Source organism: Pseudophryne corroboree, chromosome 9 (genome assembly GCF_028390025.1).
Source record: "Pseudophryne corroboree isolate aPseCor3 chromosome 9, aPseCor3.hap2, whole genome shotgun sequence".
In the NCBI taxonomy this organism is placed as follows: domain Eukaryota; kingdom Metazoa; phylum Chordata; class Amphibia; order Anura; family Myobatrachidae; genus Pseudophryne; species Pseudophryne corroboree.
In genome coordinates this window covers 479,998,655-480,022,291 of record NC_086452.1, presented here as the reverse complement: position 1 = coordinate 480,022,291, position 23,637 = coordinate 479,998,655, and the positions used below count along the sequence as shown (strand labels likewise).

The 23,637-nt window shown below is 50.8% G+C and overlaps 1 protein-coding gene, 1 non-coding gene and 1 pseudogene across 3 annotated transcripts in view; all 3 read right to left on the bottom strand.

Annotated features, from left to right (window-relative positions):
• RNF123 (ring finger protein 123) overlaps positions 1 to 23,637 on the bottom strand; it is a 265,837-nt gene that overhangs the window by 217,664 nt on the left and 24,536 nt on the right. For both annotated transcript variants that reach the window (XM_063941450.1, XM_063941449.1), the window contains exons 4-6: positions 16,327 to 16,406; positions 230 to 333; positions 102 to 156 (exon numbers count right to left, since the gene is read on the bottom strand). In XM_063941450.1, the coding sequence (XP_063797520.1) occupies positions 102 to 156; positions 230 to 333; positions 16,327 to 16,406 (239 nt within the window). The remainder of the gene's footprint in view (positions 1 to 101; positions 157 to 229; positions 334 to 16,326; positions 16,407 to 23,637) is intronic.
• Positions 9,043 to 9,157, bottom strand: LOC134959497 (U5 spliceosomal RNA). Its single transcript, XR_010187527.1, has one exon. It is a non-coding gene; the product is annotated as a U5 spliceosomal RNA (small nuclear RNA).
• On the bottom strand, positions 10,947 to 11,032 carry LOC134959551 (U5 spliceosomal RNA; annotated as a pseudogene).

Below are 23,637 nucleotides of genomic sequence, written 5' to 3'. Positions count from 1 at the left end.
CAGAGACCAGCCCCCCTCCTCCCCCGAGGACAGAGGCCAGCCCCCCTCCTCCCCCGAGGACAGAGGCCAGCCCCCTCCTCCCCCGGGCTCCTGTCACTCACCTTTGTACACACAGGTGGTTGCTCTGATGGAGCTGAAGTTACTATGCCCGATGACCTGCAGACAGAGGGAAGGATCAGCTGTGGGATCAGAGGGATGAAACAGGTGATAGATCACTGTCTACACTCACCCCCAGGAGATCATCATCCACCAGTAACAATCCCTCAAAGCCACTGGTGTGATCCAGTACCACGGTGGAAGGTCCTAGACGTCCCTCTGAGGCCTGCTCTGTGCCTGCGAGAGAGACCAGCATATATTATACTGTATAACGGGTGACTGTGTCACATGGAGGCACCTCCCATCGGTGGGCTGACTATATAACGGGCGATTATCAGCAATGCAGCTGGGTATCACATTATGTACCAGAGGGCGAGTTTCTGAGCAATGTGTGAGTATGCATCTGAGTGTGAGTGCCTCTATATAGGTCTGGCAGAGGGTGAGTGTGAGTATGCATCTGAGTGTGAATTACTATATAACGAGTTTTATGGTAAGAACTTACCCTTGTTAAAACTCTTTCTGCGAGGTACACTGGGCTCCACAAGTCTGGACAATGGGGTGTAGAGTAGGATCTTGATCCGAGGCACCAACAGGCTCAAAGCTTTGACTGTTCCCAGAATGCACAGCGCCGCCTCCTATATAACCCCGCCTCCCAGCACAGGAGCTCAGTTTAATTAACCAGCCTAATGCAGTAGCAGGAAAAGAGATGACAACGGTTATTAGCCACATACACCACATTCTCACGACAAGAGAAGTGTCAGCGGCTAATGCCATATCTACCCAAAGAAGCCAAGTGCGTCAGGGTGGGCGCCTTGTGGAGCCCAGTGTACCTCGCAGAAAGAGTTTTAACAAAGGTAAGTTCTTACCATAAAACTCGTTTTCTGCTGCGGGGTACACTGGGCTCCACAAGTCTGGACAATGGGGATGTCCTAAAGCAGTTCCATATTGGAGGAGACGCACTGTAGCGGGCACAAGAACCCGGCGTCCAAAGGAAGCATCCTGGGAAGCGGCAGTATCGAAGGCATAGAACCTTATGAACGTGTTCCCGGAGGAACACGTAGCCGCCTTGCACAATTGGTCAAGGGTCGCACCACGTTGGGCCGCCCAAAAAGGTCCAACAGACCGAGTAGAATGGGCCGTAATGTGAACAGGAGCAGAGAGACCAGCCTTCACATAAGCATGCGCAATCACCATTCTGATCCACCTGGCCAGGGTCTGCTTGTGAGCAGGCCAGCCACGTTTGTGAAATCCAAACAAAACAAAGAGAGAATCAGACTTTCGAATAGAAGCAGTTCTCTTCACATAGATACGGAGAGCCCGTACCACATCCAAAGACCGCTCTTTGGGAGACAAATCAGGAGAGACAAAAGCTGGAACCACAATCTCCTGATTAAGGTGGTACGAAGAAACCACCTTAGGTAAATATCCGCCCGGTCACGGTGAAAAATCAGATATGTGGAACTACAAGACAAGGCACCCAAATCCGACACTCTTCTAGCAGAGGCAATAGCCAGCAAAAACACCACCTTAAGGGAAAGCCATTTAAGGTCAGCTGAACCAAGAGGTTCAAATGGAGGCTCCTGCAACGCAACACACCCTGTCACTGGCCTAGACTGAGGGTGTTGTGAACTCGGGGATTCTTCCGATGGTTAGGAAGAGGAACCACAACTGAGCTGGAAAAGGGAAGGCCTGATATAGGATTTCCTCATACAGGACGCTGACAGTGGAGTTTGATGAAATATTAAAGAGCTTTATTGCAAAGGAAAACAACTTAAAGTCAAATGCCAAAAAGGAATAAATGAGGAAATGTCCAGACCCACTGAAGGGTTTTAGTGAGCAGTATTGGGGATGCTGATAATTGAAGAAACTGTGGGTGATGTTTGAAAGTCACTGATAACTTGTGGAACTTAAGAATGATGATTAATAGCACAGATGGTTGAAGAACTTGTAAATGGTGACAGAGACGCTGATGATGTGAGAAACTGAAGTGCAGGGGTTTTAGACGCTGTGGATTTGTAATACAGTATTTGCTGGTGTATAAGACTACTTTTTTGCCCTGAAAAACATGCCTCCAAGTGGGGGGGTCGTCTTATACGCCGGGTGCACTTCAGTTGGGATAGACATAGCTGCCATAGTGGCCTTCCGATACTCGCCCGGTGCCCATAGTGGCCTCCCGATGCCCGCCCACCTCATTCTACTCACCATCCAGTATCGCGCGATATCCAGTGCGGCCGCGGCGGGTCACTAGTGCCAATTACAGGAGGATGCAGGGACTGGCCGGAGGCGCTGCAGTCGCGTTGTGGCCGTACAATGGTGACAATGACAGGTACTGTAATGGCACTAATACTAATACTAATGGCACTCATGTGAAATCGGTAACACTAAATGCACACAGGGGTATACTTTTATACATTTTACAACTTTCTCCTCGCCCCCTCCCCCCTTCTTATGCATACCTTGATAAATACTCCCTATCCAAATCTCTTATCAGGTCATAATATACAGTATGTCACAAATCTGATGTTCTTTTACGTTTTATTTGGTGTGTGGAAGGGGGTAGTCTTATACGGCGAGTATATAACAAACTCTATATTTTGAGTGGAAATGTTGGGGGTCGTCTTATACGCCCAGTCGTCTTATACGCCGGCAAATACGGTACTTGAGAACGGAGACTGAGACGCTGATGATGTGAGGAATTGAAATGCAGGGGTTTTAGACGCTGTGGATTTGTAGAACTTGAGAACGGAGATTGAAACGCTGATGGTGTGAGGAACTGAAGTGCAGGGGTTTTAGACGCTGTTGGTTTATAGAACTTGAGAACGGAGATTGAAACGCTGATGGTGTGAGGAACTGAAGTGCAGGGGTTTTAGACGCTGTGGATTTGTAGAACTTGAGAACGGAGATTGAAACGCTGATGGTGTGAGGAACTGAAGTGCAGGGGTTTTAGACGCTGTTGGTTTATAGAACTTGAGAACGGAGATTGAAACGCTGATGGTGTGAGGAACTGAAGTGCAGGGGTTTTAGACGCTGTTGGTTTGTAGAACTTGAGAACGGAGACTGAGACGCTGATGGTGTGAGGAACTGAAGTGCAGGGGTTTTAGACGCTGTTGGTTTGTAGAACTTGAGAACGGAGACTGAGACGCTGGTGATGTGAAGAACTGAAGTGCAGGGGTTTTAGACGCTGTTGATTTGTAGAACTTGTGAGCGGTGACTGAGACGCTGATGATGTGAGGAACTGAAGTGCAGGGTTTTAGACGCTGTTGGTTTGTAGAACTTGAGAACGGAGACTGAGACGCTGATGGTGTGAGGAACTGAAGTGCAGAGGTTTTAGACGCTGTTGGATTTGTGGAACTTGAGAACGGAGACTTGAGACGCTGATTCCTAGGAGCACGGATGACTGGTACACAGAAAGGTTTACCGGCCGCTGAATACACTGGAGCCGGTGTAGCGAACTGGCAGCTGAAAATGCCGGAGACACTGGAGTACAACTGCAGAGATCCTTGCCGGGAACAAGAGCACTGGCATCTACGTCAGGGAAAGACGATACTCAGGCACTGAAGCTCTGTCCGGCATCTGACTTTGAATCTCCCGCCAGCGCTGGATTGGCGGAGCAGTCTGATGACGTAACCTGCCCCCCGTCCACGTGATGCCGGGTGTCATGGCGGCGCCCATGCCCCGGAGAACCGCCGGTAGCCGCGCCAACCAGACGCCGGAGCCCGTGGCCCACCGAAGGCAGAGGCCGCAACACCGACCAGCAGACACGCAGGGGTAAGCGCGGCGAACGCCGCCTCTGGTGTGTGACAACACCCTGAGTGAAAGTATGAACATCAGGTAAAGTCGCAATTTTTCTCTGAAACCACACCGACAAGGCAGATATTTGAACCTTGAGGGAGGCCAGACGCAGGCCTAAATCTAGGCCCTGCTGTAGAAAAGCCAAAAGTTTGGCTGTACTAAACTTGGAAGCGTCATAATGGTTAGATGCGCACCGATCAAAGTAGGAATGCCAGACCCGATGGTAAATCCGAGCAGAGGCCGGTTTCCGGGCCCGCAACATAGTTTTAATGACCTCTTCAGAAAAACCCTTAGCTCTTAAGACGGAAGCTTCAAGAGCTACGCCGTCAAAGACAGCCGGGCTAGGTCCTGGTAGACACAGGGGCCCTGAACGAGGAGGTCTGGGCGTTGTGGAAGTAAAAAGTGGACGCTCTAACGATAGGCCTTGCAGGTCTGAGAACCAGTGCCGTCTGGGCCACGCCAGAGCTATGAGAAGCAGATTTCCTTTTTCTTGCTTGAACTTCCGAATTACCCTGGGCAGGAGTGACACCGGAGGGAACACGTACGGCAGCCGAAACCTCCACGGCACTGCCAGCGCATCCACGAATGCTGCTTGAGGATCCCTTGTCCTTGCTCCGAAGACCGGAACCTTGTGATTGTGTCGAGACGCCATCAGATCCACATCTGGAAGACCCCACCTTTCCACGAGGAGTTGAAACACTTCTGGATGGAGGCCCCACTCGCCGGCATGCACGTCCTGACGACTGAGAAAGTCCGCTTCCCAATTCAGGACTCCCGGAATGAATATTGCCGATATAGCCGGTAGATGGCGTTCTGCCCAACGTAGAATCCGTGAGGCTTCCTTCATTGCCAAACGGCTTCCAGTGCCGCCTTGATGATTTATGTAAGCCACTGTGGTAGCGTTGTCCGACTGTACTTGAACAGGACGGTTCTGAATCAAATGCTGGGCTAGGTTCAACGCATTGAAGACCGCCCGCAATTCCAGAATGTTGATCGAGAGGAGAGATTCCTCCTTGGTCCACCGACTCTGCAAGGAGTGCTGCTCCAGCAGCGTGCCCCAACCTCTTAGACTGGCATCTGTCATCAACGGGACCCAGTTGGATATCCAGAAGGGACGGCCTCTGCACAATTGTCGGTCCTGGAGCCACCAGAACAGCGACAGACGGACCTCCGGAGTCAATGAGATCATTTGAGACCTGATCCGGTGAGGCAGGCCATCCCATTTGGCTAGAATCAGCTTCTGGAGGGGGCGAGAATGGAATTGAGCATACTCCACCATGTCGAATGCTGATACCATGAGGCCCAGCACATGCATTGCCGAATGTATCGACACTTGCGGACGAGAAAGGAAGCAACGAATCCTGTCCTGAAGCTTCAGGACTTTCTCCTGAGACAAGAACAACCTCTGGTTGCGAGTGTCCAATAGTGCTCCCAGATACGCCATGCTCTGAGCAGGGACCAGGGAGGATTTCTTCCAGTTGATGAGCCACCCGTGGGCTTGTAGAAACCGGACCGTCATATCCAGATGACGCAGGAGAAGATCTGGGGAATTTGCCAGGATTAACAAGTCGTCCAGATACGGCAGTATCCTGACCCCTTGACGGCGGAGTACCACCGTCATCACCGCCATGACTTTGGTGAAGACTCGCGGAGCCGTTGTTAAACCAAAAGGTAACGCCCGAAACTGGTAATGGAGGTTGCCAATAGCGAACCTCAGATATTGTTGATGTGACACTGCTATAGGAATATGCAGGTAAGCATCCTGTATGTCCAGGGAGACCATGTAGTCCCCAGGTTCCAAGGCCAGAACTATAGAGCGAAGGGTTTCCATACGGAACTTGGAAACCTTCACAAACTTGTTCAGTGCCTTGAGGTTGAGAATGGGGCAGGAGGACCCATTCGGTTTCGGGACTAGAAACAGCGGAGAATAGTACCCCCGGCCCCTCTGAGCAAGAGGCACCTGTACTACGACTCCTGTATCCAGGAGGGTCTGTACCACCGAATGCAGAGTGTTTGCCTTTGTCTGGTCCGACGGGACGTCTGTCTGGCAAAATCGATGAGGGGGGCGGTTCTTGAAGGCTATGGCGTAACATCGAGTGACGACTTCCCGTACCCAGGCATCTGAAGTGGTCTTCAACCATTCCTGGGTATACCCTAGAAGCCGGCCCCCCACCCTGGGATCCCCCAGGGGGAGGCCCGCCCCGTCATGCGGCAGGCTTATCGGTCTTGGCTGCTGGCTGACGGGCAGCCCAGGCTCTTTTGGGCTTCGGCTTACCAGGTTTGGAAGTGCGGGCCTGCTTATGGTACGCCTGACCTATTGCTTTACCTGAAAGACGAAAGGGGCGAAAGGACGTGCCTTTGGCCTTCGACACAGAAGGAGCTATATTAGGCAGACAGGAAGTTTTGGCAGTAGCCAAGTCAGCCACTATCTTATTTAAGTCCTCCCCAAACAGAATATCCCCCTTGAAAGGGTGTACCTCCAGGGTTTTTCTAGAGTCCAGATCCACAGACCAGGCTCTGAGCCACAATATCCTGCGAGCCAGGACTGACGTAGTAGAGGCCTTGGCTGCTAGGATACCGGCATCAGAAGCCGCCTCTTTAATATAGCGAGAAGCTGTGACAATATATGACAAGCATTGTCTAGCATGGTCAGAAGAGATTTCAGCTTCTAACTCCAAGGCCCATGCTACAATAGACTCTGCAGCCCATGTTGCTGCAATAGTGGGCCTTTGTGCAGCACCCGTGAGGGTGTAAATCGCTTTTAGACAACCCTTGACACGTTTATCCGTAGGCTCTTTTAGAGACGTGACGGTAGTGACAGGTAGAGCTGAGGAAACCACCATCCTAGCCACATGTGAGTCTACTGGAGGAGGCGTTTCCCAATTCTTAGACAGCTCTGGCGCGAGGGGATAGCGAGCCAGCATCTTCTTTTGAGGCACAAACTTCTTACCCGGGTTTTGCCAGGGTTCCTGACGTATATCCACTAGGTGGTCAGAGTGAGGTAAAAATAGGATTTTGGTACTTACCAGGTAAATCCTTTTCTTTGAATCCATAGGGGGCACTGGAGTACTCTTGGGATATGGACGGGCGGAGCCGAACAAAGGCACTGAATATTCAAATTTAGGACCCTCCCACCCCTCCATATCCCCGAGTACCTCAGTGTACTGTCTCAGTGTTTTTTACTGAGCGAACAGGAACGATATAGAGAGGTTGACAATGGAGAATACCTATAACATAACGGACAACAACAATGTTGACCCATAACCTTACTGTCAACTAAACAGTTGACACCATAACCGATAGAACTTTATAATTTGAACCAATCGGTGAAAATGTGTTACCATAAGCTCCTCTGAGCTTAATATCAATCAAGTAAAACTTGTTACCCTAAGCTCCCTTGAGCTTAAAACAACCCAGGTAAAACTGCTCTGGGTGGGCGTCCAGTGCCCCCTATGGATTCAAAGAAAAGGATTTACCTGGTAAGTACCAAAATCCTATTTTCTTTATCATCCACTAGGGGTCACTGGAGTACTCTTGGGACGTACCAAAGCTTCCCTCGTGGGCGGGAGAGCTGTTTGATACTTGTAACAGTAGGCAGCCCAAAGCTAGATGCTGATGGCGCCACCATTTATAACGTGTAAACGTGCACAAACATGGTGCACATGAAGGCTATATAGCCGCGTTTTAGACACTCCACGACCCACTGGGTCTGACATTCCCACAGACCTGTGGGATGAGCTATTACTGACGCAGGCGATTGTAACTTAGCCTTAAAGTAAACCTGACTTGTAGTCATTATTATTACCCAACTGGATAATGTCTGCTAAGAAACTGGCTAACCCCAGTTGGCAGTATCATAGAGAACAAACAACGTATTCATATCACGTACTGTTGACGTTCGGGACATATATAAACGCGTAATGCGTGTACCACATTCAGAATTCTAGAATGTGCTGTCCACACAGGAAACCCCTATTGGTATATTGATGTGAAGAATACGAAAGCGTGATTCGTCCGAAGATCTGCTTTGTCATGAGAAAACTCAAATACGGTGGCTTGGAATACAAGGCACCCAAATATGAAAACAAAACCCTTGCCGAAGCCAAGGCTATAAGAAAATTGTTTTCCAAAGTGAGAAACTTAATTCCCATTTGTTGAAAGGGTTCAAAATATGAAAACTGTAAGAAATCTGAACCCAACTTCAAGTCGCCTGGCGCTGTAGGTGGGATAAATAGAGTGTGAACTTTGATGACACCTTGTAGAAAGATGTGTACAGACGCCAATAGAGGCAAACGTCTTTGACAATAAGTTTATCACACAGATACCTGCACTCTTCGTGCAGATCAACGCAGTTTTCCATCCCACCCCGTTTAACAGAATACGGGTTACTTGAAGGATGATGTTGGAAACTTCCGAGGTTTACAACCTATGTAAGCACACGAAATTTTGTAAAAATGAGCTGCCTTAAACGGCTTACTATTTCGTAACATGGTTAGTATAACCGATACTGTAATGCTCAATTTCTTAAGAGGGCGTTTGCACCCTCACCCCGTCAACCGCAGCTGCGGTACATAGATAATAGGTACATAGGTAACTATGGGTAAACTAACGTTCCCTGATGTAACAGGTTGGACGTATTATGAGCGGGCCAAGATCGTGTGCAAGTATTCCTTGAAAATTCGAGAAGCAAACTTCTCCGAAACCCATGAGCTACCACCAGTATGACTGTGACAAACTGTCTTATGAGCCGTTTTGACAACGGAGAGAGCAGCGGAAACTGGTGGAGCCAGATACACGATGCTGAATGACCACATGAATGTGAGCGACTCCACCGCCACTGCCCTTGTGATCTGTTTTGTACACATACTGAGCTTTTGTAATTGTGGCGAGATGCCATCATGTATACTTGAGGGTAACCCCCTTCTGTGGACTCACATATGAAACACCTCTGGATTTAATGTCCAGTTTTCAGGATCCAAATCCTGACGGGTGAGATCCTCTGTCTAACAGATGTCCACTCACGTAATGTGACATTTTCACATAATGGTGTTCTAAGCCATTGAGGATTTGAGTCACATGCCGCATTACCATGCGGCTTCTTGGTTCTCACTGGTTGTTGTGTATGCAACTGCCGTTGCCTTGTTTGACTGCTTAAGGCCAGCGTGAGACAGGCATCAAACATTTACCTGAAACTCATGGTTGTTCCTCTCCACAGAAATCTTTAGTAAAAGGCAAAAGATTTATTCGTTCTGAAGAGAAACCAGAGTATATACCTGGTCAGACTGAAAGCGAATCATGTATTGCATTGTAAAATGCACAGAGTTCTAGGACCTTTATCGACAGCAATCTGTCGTGTTTTAGAACCTTTGTTGCTGATTTTAACTACAAATCCTGACCCTCTGCGACTGTCGTCCAGAGTATATGCACCCTTTTCCCTCTGTGGGAAACGCGAGTGAAGGGTGGCGAACTAAATTGAAAACACATCTTTATTCTTAATAGGTGAATACACCAATGTACCGCTAGTGTGCGTGTTTTGCACTAATTACTAGACGTACATTTGTTATTGCTGGTGTAGTAGGTAAAAGTCTTTGATTTATAATCTTACCTAGGAATTGACATAGTTTAGACGGAATTAGATGCGATTGTTTTCGAACTTGATCTGCTACCGCAGTATACCTTAGTAGCGCAAGTTAGAGGAACTTTGTTGAGACAGAGTTCTTATGAGCAGATCATCTAAGGTAGAGAAACTCTGTTGAGACAGAGTTCTTATGTGAGATGAGCTATCCTCCCCAACATAACTTTGGTAAATACCCGAGGCGATAAGCAACGGTAGACCCGAAATGGATAATGGTTGTGGCGATTTGCAAACGCTAGAACCCGTGAAGATCAAACCGGAATGGGTAAATACGCATTGTGAAGATCAAGTGCCATTATGCCACTTTGTGCTCCAATAAACAAATACTAACCGCAGAAAATTCATTTTCCCACTGCAGTAAGTGACCTGCTGATTGAGATTGCGACAGAGCCGTCTGGTTTTGCTCAAACAGAGGGAATATGTAACCCTGACTCTGTTGGTATACTACTGCTTGGATTATAAAGACAGCTGAAACCCAGCAGAGACTAAATGGCAACCTGCCAAACCGGTCGACAGAGCCAGTATTGTCCTTTAATCTGTAAATAGCTGAGACATCCATGAATTGAAGTCTGGAAACCCCTCAAAGTAACATGTAAAGACGCGCTTCCACAATTGGAAAAGAGGTCATCAAACCACTGGCTTGCTGACTGTAGCGTCCTGACGTTACAAGGCGTGACTGTTTTGTACACCCGCCTTTGAAAAACGGAAGTCTAAAGGGATTAAACGCCGGTACCAGTATTCCGTTTTGATACTGGATGCGGTAATGGCTGAATATCAAATTTAGGACCAAACAAGCTCTGTCCTAGTCGTGCTGAACTAGCTACGATGAAAAACAGGCGTTAGTAGAGGCTTTACAGATATACTCTGCAGCTTCTTTTAACAGTGATCTCATAGTTTCCATACCTAGAGACTAATGACCCAAATGTATCCTGGGTCTTTAAAATGTTTAACACAGACGCATTTGCCAATGGCGGATCGCGTTATTTTGAAACGATTAAATAGTGGTCAAAGTCCACTAATATTTTCTAAAACAAATGGAGGCCTTGACTCACTGGTTTTTAGCAATGTATGTTGCCCAAAACCCCCGCACTATATAAGTGCTGGTGTAATGCACCCTTCTCACTCGAAGTTTCTGCATTAACCCTGGTACCCAAAGGAACTTGGCCCTTTGAAAAGACTATCTTTAGTTATAGCAGGCGGAGTACTTCCGAGACTCCGATGTTACCGCTGTTTTAATTTGAATTGCCAATGCTTAACATAGGACCGTTAAAAATTATTTTTAGTCTGCGCTAGAGCCTTACTAGCTATGCAGACTGACACCACAATAGGCAACAGACAGACACTTGCACTACTTGTTGAAGTTCTTTTGTGTCATATATATATTTTTGTTGCTGAAAAGCATATTAAGGCCAGCCGTAGCCAGGCTATGAAACACATGGTTATTTCTCTCTACGGACCTCTTTAGCAACAGGCGAAAGATTTATTAGATCTGAAGAGAAACCAGAGTATTCTTTATGTGAAAAGCAGTTCACATGTGCAATCCGAACTACATTCCCACTAACACCCCCTTTGCCTCTGGTGGCTTAGAGATGTAGGGCAGGAATGTTCTAGAATTATAAACTGGAAGAAACTGTAATGATTAAAAATGGCCCCCATGCCATGCATACCCTGAAAAGCACAGGACCTGCTGCAGTGTTAATATATATAGACATAATAGCCTATTATACAGGTAATATAGGCTTAATAGCCTATTAAAGTGTGATAATCACATTCCAGTTAATAGAACACTTATGACATCAAATGGCAGCCTACAGAAACAGGAAGCATGCCATCCATACAATTAGAAACATATTTTAGGACATGCTCTGTGAAAACTATGTCTTATTAACCCATGCAGCCTTGGTGCTGTTGCTATGGGTATTTACTCCCCCTTACCCCCGGTAGTCTCCCCTATGTTACCTGCAGCGGGAACGGGTGCAGGGAGAGCAGGGGAGCGCTGTGTATAGCGCCGGGGAGCCGTCCGGAAGAGCGGGCGGCGCCATGTATCATCAGCGTGCGGTGTCAGCGCTGGAAGAGCGGCCGGCGTCTGTGAGTGACGTGCGGCCGCTCTGTGCATGTTAGAAAGCGGGTACTTACTGTGGCTCGGGCGGCGCCTGTCCTACCTCGGTGCCGGGTAATCAGCGCTGGGAGAGCGGCCGGCGTCTCTGAGTGACGTGCGGCCGCTCTGAGCTTCCAGCGTAGTTAAGCGGGGCATATCAGCGGCGGCTTCAGCGGCGGCAAACCCCCACACAGCAGGGCGGCAGCGTGAGCTGACCGCCCTGACACCCCACCATTAGGACATGTGCCGCACCTCCTGTACGCTCCGTCCAGCTTGTGACGGGGCTTTCATCCTGGCTGTGACGGGGCTTTCTGTAAGCTCCGTCCAGTGTCAGACTGACTTCCATAGCGGCTGGGCATAGTGCGTATGAGCTCCCCCTGCTGTGCAGCCGGACGGAGCTCCGTATGCGCAGGAGGCATTAACCCCTACATAGCGGGGCGGCAGCCTGCGCTGACCGCCCCGTTTCCCCCAGCCTACCTTTCTGATCATGGCTGACGACTGCCTCAGCTCTGTAGTCTTGGCTGTGGCGGGGCTTTTTATGTGTAAGCTCCGTCCAGCTCCAGTCAGCTTCCAGTAATCTATGGCTGCGACGGCTTCTTTGTGCAAGCCCGTCCAGCTTTTCCTGGCTGCTCTTTGTAGAAGCAGTGGGCTGTCTGTGGCTGTGAGGGTGCTCTTCGTGAGGACCGACACGCCATGCTGTCTGTGGCTGTGAGGGTGCTCTTTGTGAGGACCGACACGCCATGCGCTGCCCGTGCAGCGGCACTATCCCGGACCCATGTTTTTCCAGAACTGGGAAGGGATGTGCTAAGTGTAAAAATAAAAATTAAAAATAAAAATCCAAGTGTGGCTATACCACAAGCCGATGTTCGTGCTGTGAGCACCGAAAAAACACTGAGACAGTACACTGAGGTACTCGGGGATATGGAGGGGTGGGAGGGTCCTAAATTTGAATATTCAGTGCCTTTGTTCGGCTCCGCCCGTCCATATCCCAAGAGTACTCCAGTGACCCCTAGTGGATGATAAAGAAACTTGTTTAATCACCTTCTGACGCTTGAACCTATCTGGTTTCTTAGGAGGAACGGATGGCTCGGGATCATCCGTTATCTGCAGAATTAACTTAATAGCCTCCAAAAGATCAGGAACATCCACATGTGAACCACCCTCCCTATCAGCCGTATCTGAGTCAGAACCTGTGGGGTCAGTGTATGTGCCGTCTTCATCAGACGAGGTGTCAGTGACAGCAGCGGATTGTGAGGAGACGAGCGCTCGCTTAGAGGACCTCTTGGACTTAGGCGAGCAATGGTCAGACTTTTTAGTAGTCAGGGACTGGTTCAACTTCTTTAATTGAGCAGATAAATCGTCCGCCCATGGCGGGTTAGCTGCAGAGACCACATACGGTTGTACCGGCATTGGGGGTCCCATAGGGGGTGTTAGTTTATGAACTAGCGTATGCAGAAGCGTGGAAAAAGCCGCCCACGGAGGGTCAGTATGTTGCCACAGTCCCACTGGGGGGCAAGGAGCCCCCAGAACCAGAGCCCACAGCTGCTATATTCTCCTCATAGGTATCTGTGGCTTCAGCAACACCGGCAGTGTGTTCAGCCCCAGAACCGTTACCCTCAGAAGCAGACATGATATAACTTGCAGTATCAGGTAACACAGTACAATTATTAGCAGCACTATATCCCTAAACCCAAACCCCTGCACAGTGTAGTCAGCACCAGCAGAGATAAAGGAGAGATATGGTGACTAAATCACAGAGAAAAATACGTAATACAGTATATCTTTGTGAAAATCCTATATTAGATAACACCTGACGCACCAAGCCCCCTCAGGTTATAGAATATAGGGATAGCAGGTTGAGTGAAAGACACAAGATGGACACCACTCAGCTATCAATGCACACACAGATAGTCACAGTCTGTACAATGCAGAGGTTATTACTGACAATAATACTGCACTGGACTAGCTTACACAGCTATATAACAATAGATATAACACTACACAGTAAGAACTGGATGTATATCACAGGGTAATTGTACTATAAACCCTGACTAAATGCACTCTTTCTTACTAACACTGACTAATAGGCAGGTAGAATACTTAAGTGTCATGTAAAGTCACAGCGCTGACAACCAGGCGGCTTTACATAGGAGGATTTGCCCAAGCAGTCCCAGGAACAGTGAGCTGAGGGATAATGGCGCCGCAGACACTGACAGGGAGTGAGGGAGAGACAGATATGCAGCTCCAGGGTGGGAACATTTACTGGAAATGGCGCCCTGGGGCTGGGGGAGGGGCTTCAGGTCTAAGCCTTATCCCCCTTGCTGGCAAAACCACGGGTACTGTGGGCGATATTAAAATTGGTTTTAAGAGAAAAAAGACCGGGTCCTGCGAGCGGGACCCACTTACCACCTCCCGAAGCGCCGCCACGCGATCCTGGAGAGACGCAGCCTTGTGTGTCTAACATGAAGAAAACCGGAGCCTCCGCTGTAGGTACCCGGTAACCAGGGCTCGGGAGTGTATAGCGCCGCTGGGGAGAGCCGGAGCTGCAGCAGTGAATGTCACAAGACATTTACCACCGCTGCTGCCCTTGAAGTCTTCACTTTTTACCTCATAAAAAGCTTTTCTCAGGGCTGCCTGGAGCAGCCCCTCTGTTATGTGCCTGCTTACTGCAGCACCAACTACAAACTGAGCTCCTGTGCAGGGAGGCGGGGTTATAGAGGAGGCGGCGCTGTGCATTCTGGGAACAGTCAAAGCTTTGAGTATGTTGGTGCCTCGGATCAAGATCCTACTCTACACCCCATTGTCCAGACTTGTGGAGCCCAGTGTACCTCGCAGCAGAAATAGGCCTGGCAGAGGGTGAGTGTATGTATCTGAGTGTGAATGCCTCAATATAGGTCTGGCAGAGGGTGAGTGTGAGTATGCATGCGAGTGTGAGTGCCTATATATAGGTTAGGCAGAGGGTGAGTGTGAGTATGCATCTGAGTGTGAGTGCCTATATATAGGTCTGGCAGAGGGGGAGTGTGAGTATGCATCTGAGTGCCTATATATAGGTTAGGCAGAGGGTGAGTGTGAGTATGCATCTGAGTGTGAGTGCCTATATATAGGTTAGGCAGAGGGTGAGTGTGAGTATGCATCTGAGTGTGAGTGCCTGTATATAGGTCTGGCAGAGGGTGAGTGAGAGTATGCATGTGAGTGCCTATATATAGGCCTGGCAGAGGGTGAGTGTGAGTATGCATCTGAGTGTGAGTGCCTCTATATAGGTCTGGCAGAGGGTGAGTGTGAGTATGCATCTAAGTGTGAGTGCCTATATATACAGGTCTGGCAAAGGGTGAGTGTCTGAGTAATGTGTGAGTATATGTGCGAGTGCCTATATATAGGTCTGGCAGAGGGCGAGTGTCTGAGTAATGTGTGAGTATGTATCTGAGTGTGAGTGCCTCTATATAGGTCTGGCAGAGGGTGAGTGTGAGTATATATCTGAGTGTGAGTGCCTATATATAGGTCTGGCAGACGATGAGTGTCTGAGTAATGTGTGAGTATGCATCTGAGTGTGAGTGCCTCTATATAGGTCTGGCAGAGGGTGAGTGTGAGTATGTATCCGAGTGTGAGTGCCTCTATATAGGTCTGGCAGACGGTGAGTGTCTGAGTAATGTGTGAGTATGTATCTGAGTGTGAGTGCCTCTATATAGGTCTAGGCAGAGGGTGAGTGTGAGTATGTATCTGACTGTGAGTGCATCTATATAGGTCTGGCAGAGGGTGAGTGTGAGTATGTATCTGAGTGTGAGTGCCTATATATAGGTCTGGCAGAGGGTGAGTGTCTGAGCAATGTGTGAGTATGTAGCTGAGTGTGAGTGCCTACATATAGGTCTGGCAGATGGTGAGTGTGAGTATGTAGCTGAGTGTGAGTGCCTACATATAGGTCTGGCAGATGGTGAGTGTGAGTATGTAGCTGAGTGTGAGTGCCTACATATAGGTCTGGCAGAGGGTGAGTGTGAGTATGCATCTGAGTGTGAGTGCCTATATATACAGGTCTGGCAGAGGGTGAGTGTCTGAGCAATGTGTGAGTATGTAGCTGAGTGTGAGTGCCTACATATAGGTCTGGCAGATGGTGAGTGTGAGTATGTAGCTGAGTGTGAGTGCCTACATATAGGTCTGGCAGAGGGTGAGTGTGAGTATGCATCTGAGTGTGAGTGCCTATATATAGGTCTGGCAGAGGGGGAGTGTGAGTATGCATCTGAGTGTGAGTGCCTATATATAGGTCTGGCAGAGGGGGAGTGTGAGTATGCATCTGAGTGCCTATATATAGGTTAGGCAGAGGGTGAGTGTGAGTATGCATCTGAGTGTGAGTGCCTATATATAGGTTAGGCAGAGGGTGAGTGTGAGTATGCATCTGAGTGTGAGTGCCTGTATATAGGTCTGGCAGAGGGTGAGTGAGAGTATGCATGTGAGTGCCTATATATAGGCCTGGCAGAGGGTGAGTGTGAGTATGCATCTGAGTGTGAGTGCCTCTATATAGGTCTGGCAGAGGGTGAGTGTGAGTATGCATCTAAGTGTGAGTGCCTATATATACAGGTCTGGCAAAGGGTGAGTGTGAGTATGTAGCTGAGTGTGAGTGCCTACATATAGGTCTGGCAGAGGGTGAGTGTGAGTATGTATCCGAGTGTAGGTCCACACATGACAGAAGGGACACAGCCGTTACCCCACTCACCGGGATCCTCCTCGCTGGTCTCCTCTGATGACAGCAGTCGGTCCAATCGCTCCTCCAGGTTCTGGAAAGTCAGGGGTTTCCTGAATATAAACACAGGGGAGGTGACACTGTAGGACAATGAGGGTACATAGTGTACAGTATACATGACATACACCCGGGGGCGGCATTACTCACACCCCCTGTGACAGTATGTCTAGCTGTACTCAGCTCCAGGCCGGACCCCTGTCACCCACTCATACACAGGGGAGGTGACACTGTAGGACAATGAGGGTACATAGTGTACAGTATACATGACATACACCCGGGGGCGGCATTACTCACACCCCCTGTGACAGTATGTCTAGCTGTACTCAGCTCCAGGCCGGACCCCTGTCACCCACTCATACACAGGGGAGGTGACACAGTAGGACAGTGAGGGTACATAGTGTATAGTATACATGACATACACCCGGGGGCTGCATTACTCACACCCCCTGTGACAGTATGTCTAGCTGTACTCAGCTCCAGGCCGGACCCCTGTCACCCACTCATACACAGGGGAGGTGACACTGCTGGACAGTGAGGGTACATAGTGTACAGTATACATGACATACACCCGGGGGCTGCATTACTCACACCCCCTGTGACAATATGTCTAGCTGTACTCAGCTCCAGGCCGGACCCCTGTCACCCACTCATACACAGGGGAGGTGACACTGTAGGACAATGAGGGTACATAGTGTACAGTATACATGACATACACCCGGGGGCGGCATTACTCATCCCCCCCTGTGACAGTACGTCTAGCTGTACTCAGCTCCAGGCCGGACCCCTGTCACCCACTCATACACAGGGGAGGTGACACTGTAGGACAATGAGGGTACATAGTGTACAGTATACATGACATACACCCGGGGGCGGCATTACTCATCCCCCCCTGTGACAGTACGTCTAGCTGTACTCAGCTCCAGGCCGGACCCCTGTCACCCACTCATACACAGGGGAGGTGACACTGTAGGACAATGAGGGTACATAGTGTACAGTATACATGACATACACCCGGGGGCGGCATTACTCATCCCCCCCTGTGACAGTACGTCTAGCTGTACTCAGCTCCAGGCCGGACCCCTCTCACCCACTCATACACAGGGGAGGTACCACTGTAGGACAATGAGGGTACATAGTGTACAGTATACATGACATACACCCGGGGGCTGCATTACTCACACCCCCCTGTGACAGTACGTCTAGCTGTACTCAGCTCCAGGCCGGACCCCTCTCACCCACTCATACACAGGGGAGGTGACACTGCAGGACAATGAGGGTACATAGTGTACAGTATACATGACATACACCCGGGGGCGGCATTACTCATCCCCCCCTGTGACAGTACGATTAGCTGTACTCAGCTCCAGGCCGGACCCCTGTCACCCACTCATATACAGGGGAGGTGACACTGTAGGACAATGAGGGTACATAGTGTACAGTATACATGACATACACCCGGGGGCGGCATTACTCATCCCCCCTGTGACAGTACGTCTAGCTGTACTCAGCTCCAGTCCGGACCCCTCTCACCAACTCATACACAGGGGAGGTAACACTGTAGGACAATGAGGGTACATAGTGTACAGTATACATGACATACACCCGGGGGCTGCATTACTCACACCCCCTGTGACAGTACGTCTAGCTGTACTCAGCTCCAGGCCGGACCCCTGTCACCCACTCATACACAGGGGAGGTGACACTGCAGGACAATGAGGGTACATAGTGTACAGTATACATGACATACACCCGGGGGCGGCATTACTCACACCCCCCTGTGACAGTACGTCTAGCTGTACTCAGCTCCAGGCCGGACCCCTCTCACCCACTCATACACAGGGGAGGTGACACTGCAGGACAATGAGGGTACATAGTGTACAGTATACATGACATACACCCGGGGGCGGCATTACTCACACCCCCCTGTGACAGGACGTCTAGCTGTAAGCTCCAGGCCGGACCCCTCTCACCCACTCATACACAGGGGAGGTGACACTGTAGGACAATGAGGGTACATAGTGTACAGTATACATGACATACACCCGGGGGCGGCATTACTCACACACCCCTGTGACAGTACGTCTAGCTGTACTCAGCTCCAGGCCGGACCCCTCTCACCCACTCATACACAGGGGAGGTGACACTGTAGGACAATGAGGGTACATAGTGTACAGTATACATGACATACACCCGGGGGCTGCATTACTCACACCCCCTGTGACAGTACGTCTAGCTGTACTCAGCTCCAAGCCGGACCCCTGTCACCCACTCATACACAGGGGAGGTGACACTGTAGGACAATGAGGGTACATAGTGTACAGTATACATGACATACACCCGGGGGCGGCATTACTCACACCCCCTGTGACAGTACGTCTACCTGTACTCAGCTCCAGGCCGGACCCCTGTCACCCACTCATACACAGGGGAGGTGACACTGTAGGACAATGAGGGTACATAGTGTACAGTATACATGACATACACCCGGGGGCTGCATTACTCACACCCCCTGTGACAGTACGTCTAGCTGTACTCAGCTCCAGGCCGGACCCCTGTCACCCACTCATACACAGGGGAGGTGACACTGCAGGACAATGAGGGTACATAGTGTACAGTATACATGACATACACCCGGGGGCGGCATTACTCACACCCCCTGTGACAGTACGTCTAGCTGTACTCGGCTCCAGGCCGGACCCCTCTCACCCACTCATACACAGGGGAGGTGACACTGTAGGACAATGAGGGTACATAGTGTACAGTATACATGACATACACCCGGGGGCTGCATTACTCACACCCCCTGTGACAGTACGTCTAGCTGTACTCAGCTCCAGGCCGGACCCCTGTCACCCACTCATACACAGGGGAGGTGACACTGCAGGACAATGAGGGTACATAGTGTACAGTATACATGACATACACCCGGGGGCGGCATTACTCACACCCCCCGTGACAGTACGTCTAGCTGTAAGCTCCAGGCCGGACCCCTCTCACCCACTCATACACAGGGGAGGTGACACTGTAGGACAATGAGGGTACATAGTGTACAGTATACATGACATACACCCGGGGGCGGCATTACTCACACACCCCTGTGACAGTACGTCTAGCTGTACTCAGCTCCAGGCCGGACCACTCTCACCCACTCATACACAGGGGAGGTGACACTGTAGGACAATGAGGGTACATAGTGTACAGTATACATGACATACACCCGGGGGCTGCATTACTCACACCCCCTGTGACAGTACGTCTAGCTGTACTCAGCTCCAGGCCGGACCCCTGTCACCCACTCATACACAGGGGAGGTGACACTGCAGGACAATGAGGGTACATAGTGTACAGTATACATGACATACACCCGGGGGCGGCATTACTCACACCCCCTGTGACAGTACGTCTACCTGTACTCAGCTCCAGGCCGGATCCCTGTCACCCACTCATACACATGGGAGGTGACACTGCAGGACAATGAGGGTACATAGTGTACAGTATACATGACATACACCCGGGGGCTGCATTACTCACACCCCCTGTGACAGTACGTCTAGCTGTACTCAGCTCCAGGCTGGACCCCTCTCACCCACTCATACACAGGGGAGGTGACACTGTAGGACAATGAGGGTACATAGTGTACAGTATACATGACATACACCCGGGGGCGGCATTACTCACACCCCCTGTGACAGTACGTCTAGCTGTACTCAGCTCCAGGCCGGACCCGTCACCCACTCATACACAGGGGAGGTGACACTGCAGGACAATGAGGGTACATAGTGTACAGTATACATGACATACACCCGGGGGCGGCATTACTCACACCCCCTGTGACAGTACGTCTACCTGTACTCAGCTCCAGGCCGGACCCCTGTCACCCACTCATACACAGGGGAGGTGACACAGTAGGACAGTGAGGGTACATAGTGTACAGTATACATGACATACACCCAGGGGCGGCATTACTCATCCCACCCTGTGACAGGACGTCTAGCTGTACTCAGCTCCAGGCCGGACCCCTCTCACCCACTCATACACAGGGGAGGTGACACTGTAGGACAATGAGGGTACATAGTGTACAGTATACATGACATACACCCGGGGGCGGCATTACTCACACCCCCTGTGACAGTACGTCTAGCTGTACTCAGCTCCAGGCCGGACCCCTGTCACCCACTCATACACAGGGGAGGTGACACTGTAGGACAATGAGGGTACATAGTGTACAGTATACATGACATACACCCGGGGGCGGCATTACTCACACCCCCTGTGACAGTACGTCTAGCTGTACTCAGCTCCAGGCCGGACCCCTGTCACCCACTCATACACATGGGAGGTGACACTGCAGGACAATGAGGGTACATAGTGTACAGTATACATGACATACACCCGGGGGCGGCATTACTCACACCCCCCCCCTGTGACAGTACGTCTAGCTGTACTCAGCTCCAGGCCGGACCCCTGTCACCCACTCATACACAGGGGAGGTGACACTGCAGGACAATGAGGGTACATAGTGTACAGTATACATGACATACACCCGGGGGCGGCATTACTCACACCCCCTGTGACAGTACGTCTACCTGTACTCAGCTCCAGGCCGGACCCCTGTCACCCACTCATACACAGGGGAGGTGACACAGTAGGACAGTGAGGGTACATAGTGTACAGTATACATGACATACACCCGGGGGCGGCATTACTCACACACCCCTGTGACAGTACGTCTAGCTGTACTCAGCTCCAGGCCGGACCCCTGTCACCCACTCATACACAGGGGAGGTGACACTGCAGGACAATGAGGGTACATAGTGTACAGTATACATGACATACACCCGGGGGCGGCATTACTCACACCCCCTGTGACAGTACGTCTAGCTGTACTCCGCTCCAGGCCGGACCCCTCTCACCCACTCATACACAGGGGAGGTGACACTGCAGGACAATGAGGGTACATAGTGTACAGTATACATGACATACACCCGGGGGCGGCATTACTCACACCCCCTGTGACAGTACGTCTAGCTGTACTCAGCTCCAGGCCGACCCCTCTCACCCACTCATACACAGGGGAGGGAACACTGTAGGACAATGTGGGTATAGTGTACAGTATACATGACATACACCCGGGGGCGGCATTACTCACACCCCCTGTGACAGTACGTCTAGCTGTACTCAGCTCCAGGCCGGACCCCTCTCACCCACTCATACACAGGGGAGGTGACACTGTAGGACAATGAGGGTATAGTGTACAGTATACATGACATACACCCGGGGGCGGCATTACTCACACCCCCTGTGACAGTACGTCTAGCTGTACTCAGCTCCAGGCCGGACCCCTCTCACCCACTCATACACAGGGGAGGTGACACTGTAGGACAATGAGGGTATAGTGTACAGTATACATGACATACACCCGGGGGCGGCATTACTCACACCCCCTGTGACAGTACGTCTAGCTGTACTCAGCTCCAGGCCGGACCCCTGTCACCCACTCATACACAGGGGAGGTGACACTGCCGGACAATGAGGGTACATAGTGTACAGTATACATGACATACACCCGGGGGCGGCATTACTCACACCCCCTGTGACAGTACGTCTAGCTGTACTCAGCTCCAGGCCGGACCCCTGTCACCCACTCATACACATGGGAGGTGACACTGCAGGACAATGAGGGTACATAGTGTACAGTATACATGACATACACCCGGGGGCTGCATTACTCACACCCCCCTGTGACAGTACGTCTAGCTGTACTCAGCTCCAGGCCGGACCCCTGTCACCCACTCATACACAGGGGAGGTGACACTGCAGGACAATGAGGGTACATAGTGTACAGTATACATGACATACACCCGGGGGCTGCATTACTCACACACCCCTGTGACAGTACGTCTAGCTGTACTCAGCTCCAGGCCGGACCCCTCTCACCCACTCATACACAGGGGAGGTGACACTGTAGGACAATGAGGGTACATAGTGTACAGTATACATGACATACACCCGGGGGCGGCATTACTCACACCCCCTGTGACAGTACGTCTAGCTGTACTCAGCTCCAGGCCGGACCCCTGTCACCCACTCATACACAGGGGAGGTGACACTGCAGGACAATGAGGGTACATAGTGTACAGTATACATGACATACACCCGGGGGCGGCATTACTCACACCCCCTGTGACAGTACGTCTACCTGTACTCAGCTCCAGGCCGGACCCCTGTCACCCACTCATACACAGGGGAGGTGACACAGTAGGACAGTGAGGGTACATAGTGTACAGTATACATGACATACACCCGGGGGCGGCATTACTCACACCCCCTGTGACAGTACGTCTAGCTGTACTCAGCTCCAGGCCGGACCCCTGTCACCCACTCATACACAGGGGAGGTGACACTGCAGGACAATGAGGGTACATAGTGTACAGTATACATGACATACACCCGGGGGCGGCATTACTCACACCCCCTGTGACAGTACGTCTACCTGTACTCAGCTCCAGGCCGGACCCCTGTCACCCACTCATACACAGGGGAGGTGACACAGTAGGACAGTGAGGGTACATAGTGTACAGTATACATGACATACACCCGGGGGCGGCATTACTCACACCCCCCTGTGACAGTACGTCTAGCTGTACTCAGCTCCAAGCCGGACCCCTGTCACCCACTCATACACAGGGGAGGTGACACTGCAGGACAATGAGGGTACATAGTGTACAGTATACATGACATACACCCGGGGGCGGCATTACTCACACCCCCTGTGACAGTACGTCTAGCTGTACTCAGCTCCAGGCCGGACCCCTCTCACCCACTCATACACAGGGGAGGTGACACTGTAGGACAATGAGGGTATAGTGTACAGTATACATGACATACACCCGGGGGCGGCATTACTCGCACCCCCTGTGACAGTACGTCTAGCTGTACTCAGCTCCAGGCCGGACCCCTCTCACCCACTCATACACAGGGGAGGTGACACTGTAGGACAATGAGGGTATAGTGTACAGTATACATGACATACACCCGGGGGGGGCATTACTCACACCCCCTGTGACAGTACGTCTAGCTGTACTCAGCTCCAGGCCGGACCCCTCTCACCCACTCATACACAGGGGAGGTGACACTGTAGGACAATGAGGGTATAGTGTACAGTATACATGACATACACCCGGGGGCAGCATTACTCACACCCCCTGTGACAGTACGTTTAGCTGTACTCAGCTCCAGGCCGGACCCCTGTCACCCACTCATACACATGGGAGGTGACACTGC